Source organism: Sinocyclocheilus anshuiensis, unplaced genomic scaffold (assembly GCF_001515605.1).
Source record: "Sinocyclocheilus anshuiensis isolate Anshui unplaced genomic scaffold, SAMN03320099.WGS_v1.1 scaffold1533, whole genome shotgun sequence".
In the NCBI taxonomy this organism is placed as follows: domain Eukaryota; kingdom Metazoa; phylum Chordata; class Actinopteri; order Cypriniformes; family Cyprinidae; genus Sinocyclocheilus; species Sinocyclocheilus anshuiensis.
The window spans coordinates 53405-57677 of NW_015540924.1; the positions used below are offsets into that span (position 1 = coordinate 53405).

The window sequence follows — 4273 nt, forward strand, 5'->3', positions numbered from 1 at the left end:
GTGTGTGTTTCTGTGTCTGTCTGTGTCTGTGTGCGTGTTGTGTGTCTGTCTGTGTGCGTGTGTCTGTGTCTGTGTGTCTGTGTGCGTGTGTCTGTGTCTGTGTGTCTGTGTGCGTGTCTCTGTGTCTGTGTCTGTCTGTGTGTGTGTGTGTGTGTGTGTGTGTGTGTGTGTGCGTGTGTGTGTGTTGATGCCGATGGCGACTCCGATGCAGGCGTCTTCATGAGCGCTCAGACCATCACATCAGAGAACAACAGCAGCAGCACCACCACAAACATCACCAAGGTCAGACGCTCACTGCTCCAGTCATCTGCCTTCTCCAGGCCTGTTGCTTTTCTCCCCATAATTTATTTCTCTACCTCAGGGTTTCCCTGTCTCAAACCCCTTAGACATGAAGTATTTCGTCTGTGTGTGAAGACGCTGCGCAGCGCAAATCCGTGAATGAATGTTCCGAAGTGAAGTAGACTTCAACGGATTTCCCCTGCTCAGGGAGTAGGGAGCAATGAACACTGTGTAGGGATCATATCGATTGGAACACAGTTCATGCACGAAGCTCACTTCTAACAAGCTGGTTATCTGAATCAGGTGTGTTAACCAAGCGAGGCATGCAAAATATGTAGAGGGGGGGGCGCGAGGACTGGGAACCGCTGGGTTACATCACGAGTCATTCACCGGTGAGAAAACTTTATAGTACACTTAGTAAAAGCATTACAATACCAGGAAGGAAGATCTGTCTGCACAGCGTGCATGAACGCGCTGATGACGTGTCCTGTCTGTGCAGAGGTATGCAAATACATATGTTGACAGGCAGGTAGGAAAGCCAATTAAAACGCTTGGACCGAGCATTTTGATTGGACGAACATTTCTTGGTCCTATGCCTTCCACAGAATATATAAATACAGATAAATACATTTAGACCACTTAACTTAATGATTGCTATCGTGATGTGAAGAGACTTTCAACCAGCATAGCAAAAAATGTTTCTGAAGACAATCACCTATTGCACCTTTAAATTAATGTTTCAATAATGAATAATTGCACTACTATTCTATTGCGCTCCGTCTGTTTAGCACGCATGCGCGCAGCAGCGCTCCCTCACTCCTGACAGCGAAATAGATATGTTTGCATTACTTTCTAACATTTACAGATGAAGAATATACCTGTGACATGTCAGTTATGCACTGAGGAAAACACAACGTCTTATTGGTCACTTTCTAAACAATAAAAGTATAGCGCATCCACTAGTAATTATATATAAATAAATCTTTTTTTACCGATGCAAATATGTTAGAAATGATGCATCGCGATATAAATGACAACTTGTAGCCGATGCACACTTTTTAAACCGATGCATCGCATCGTTAACTTTTTATGCTGATGCACCGAGCGATATATATATTATTAGTTTTAACTTTAATTATGGATAATGAAGACAGAAATACATTACTGTTGTAAATTACAATCATACTGTGAAATTGAAAAAAATTCATATGATAATATTGCAATCAATCTGTTATGTTACACTACAGGTTATAATACTAGTAATTGTGTTTTAAATTCTTCACTTTCAAATTTTCAAACCCTCAAGCTTTTAACATTTTAAATTCAAGCTCTTACTTTGGCGGAATATTTTGTCCACAGATATGTTTATGATTGTGTTTGATTGTGTGTTTTGTCAGACGGTGAAGGACGGCATTTCAGAGACTCGTATCGAAAAGAGGATCGTCATCACGGGAGATGCAGACATCGACCACGATCAGGTACATAACACACTAAAAAACATGCTAACTAGTTTTACAAGCTTAAAATTAAAATACATAATTTCAGTTATTGATTCATTTATTATTTAATTATAAACACATTTTAAAATACTTCTAAAAAGACTGCATGTATTAAGATTCATCGGCCACAAACATTTAAAAATAGTACTTTTTTTTTTAGTATTTAAAAATATTACAAAAAATATTTATATGCATCAATTGTTTTAAAGATATATTTAAAAATTATTTATTAAAAAAACTGTATTAAGGTCATTGTCAGGTATAATATTTTCAATATTTCTAAAAAAAAAATTCATTAATTGCATTAAGGTTCATCAAGACAAAAATTTTTCAATATTTCCAAACAAGTATTATCAAGCATAAACATTTTTTTTTTTAACTGCATTAACTCTATTAAGGTTTGTCAAGCATTACTTCCTTCCATCTTTTTAAATAGACACATTTTGACATCACACAACTTGTTAATTTTTGCTTGAATTATTCCTTTAAATTGCGTGTTATATGATGATGACAGATTCTTTAAACTAATCAAATCTTATAATCATTCAGCAGATCTTTATGTATTTAATGCACTTTATGATTGCATGACAATCTTGGGTCTTTAACCGTATAACCTTCAAGCAGAACATGCTGATTGATTGATTGATTGATTGATTGATTGATTGATTGATTGATTGATTGTTTGATCGATTGATCTGTGGTCTCTGTCTCCCTCTGCTGGTGCATTGTGGGTCAGGCTCTGGCTCAGGCCATTAAAGAGGCCAAAGAGCAGCACCCAGAGATGTCGGTCACTAAAGTAGTGGTTCATAAAGAGACAGAGATCTCAGCTGCTGACGGTGACGCTTGAATCTCGCAGGTAAGAGGGTTCGAGCTCTGCATGCAACCGCCGCCGCTCTGGTGTCTAACGCTTCACGTGTTTCATCATGCTTCAGCATCAGCCTCCTCAAACCACTGCCTGTTCCCAGAATGCCTTTCAGTGCTGACCTCTGACCTCATGCTGTGTCTTGTGTGGCACTCACAGCTTCATAACCGCATCAGTGACGTGTGAAGCATGATGGGAATGTTCTTGAGCGTTTGAGTTGTGATGCTGTGTTTCTCTGCTCTACTTTTGTTCACAGAAAACAGAATTTTTCCTGTTGCGTCGTACAGAACCAGTCACACGTCTGAGTCATATTTTTCACTTAAACAAAAAAAAAACATTAAATTTTATTTCAAGAAAAATCTTTTTTTTTTTTTCTTCTTTTTTTTTTTAAGACTATTAAGATGCAATGTGACGTTTTTCATGACAATTCATTCATTCATTTTTACCTTAAATTCTGATCACCGTAGTGAAAATATATTTTTTACAAAAAAAATTTATATTATTTACATTTTTATATAAATATATATACACTATTTATATCAACTTGCACTAACATTTAATTACTTAATGAGAAAAAATAAAAAAATACTTTTATTTATAAAGGACACATTAAATGACTCAAAAGTGACAGTAAAGTCATTTAAAATGTTACAAAAGATTTCTATTTCAAATAAATGCTGTTCTTTTCTACTTTCTATTCATCTGTGAATCCTGAAAAATAAAATGAGAAATAATATCTTATTTAAAATATTTGTGTTTCTGATTACAGTAATGAGAATCTAATGTTTATCATTGAGCATTACAACAACAAAAAAAGTTTTTTTTTTTACATTTCACTAATGATATTTTTGGGTTAAATGTGTTTAATTGCCATGAACAATATCACAATGCAAAAAACATGAATAATCCTCATAATAGGCTTCATTTTCTTTCATGCTAAATATTTTTATTTTTTAATAATATTTTTAATAGTTATTTATTTATGATTTTTTCTCCTGAGGTGGAATATGATCCAGACATGTTTTGTGTGACGCAACTTCCATCTTCCCAAACTCATGTCTCAGACTCACCGACGGACTGAAAAACGTAAGCGCCTGTCCGAGGTGACGTTGTGTTTGTGTTGTTTAGGCATAAGATCCAAACTTCCCCTTGAACTCATCAGCTGAGAACTAGCACGCGACCTCTGACCTTTGACCTCAGACGACACACGAGCTCTTGGGCCATCAAACCATCAGCTTCACCCTCGTCAACCCAAACCCGCGCCGAGATGATGGACTCGAAAACCAAGAAGGGGAGAATTAAAAAATATTTGCCTTAAAACGTCTTGATTTCTTCAAATGATTCAAAATATTAATTTATGCCACTTTGGTTTATTTATAGTGTAGCGTGAATCTCAGACACACGTCCAGGTCAAAATCAAATGTTCAAAAATTTCAAGCTTTTCAAGCTCGAGCTTCAGAAAACAAACCCGACTGAATTGAAACTAGTTTCTACTTGAATCATAAATGCATTTTTATTGCAATGGTTATTTCACAGTTGTTACTGTTGTTGTTTTTTCTGGCACTAACTGATTCTGTATTATATATGCAAAACGACAAAAAATGAGTAAAGAGAAAAAAAGTTGTCCACTATT

General features: G+C 35.8%; 1 protein-coding gene across 2 annotated transcripts in view; it reads left to right on the top strand.

Moving 5' to 3' along the window:
• Window positions 1–3918, top strand: part of LOC107689342 (band 4.1-like protein 3) — a 52405-nt gene extending 48487 nt beyond the window's left edge. The window contains exons 15-18 of one of the 2 annotated variants that reach the window (XM_016487297.1): window positions 184–282; window positions 1677–1757; window positions 2515–2634; window positions 3769–3918. In XM_016487297.1, coding sequence (XP_016342783.1) covers window positions 184–282; window positions 1677–1757; window positions 2515–2625 — 291 coding nt within the window. In that variant the 3' untranslated portion in view covers window positions 2626–2634; window positions 3769–3918. The remainder of the gene's footprint in view (window positions 1–183; window positions 283–1676; window positions 1758–2514; window positions 2635–3768) is intronic. The other variant, XM_016487298.1, reaches the window with a different exon arrangement.
• The last annotated feature ends 355 nt before the right edge of the window (window positions 3919–4273 follow it).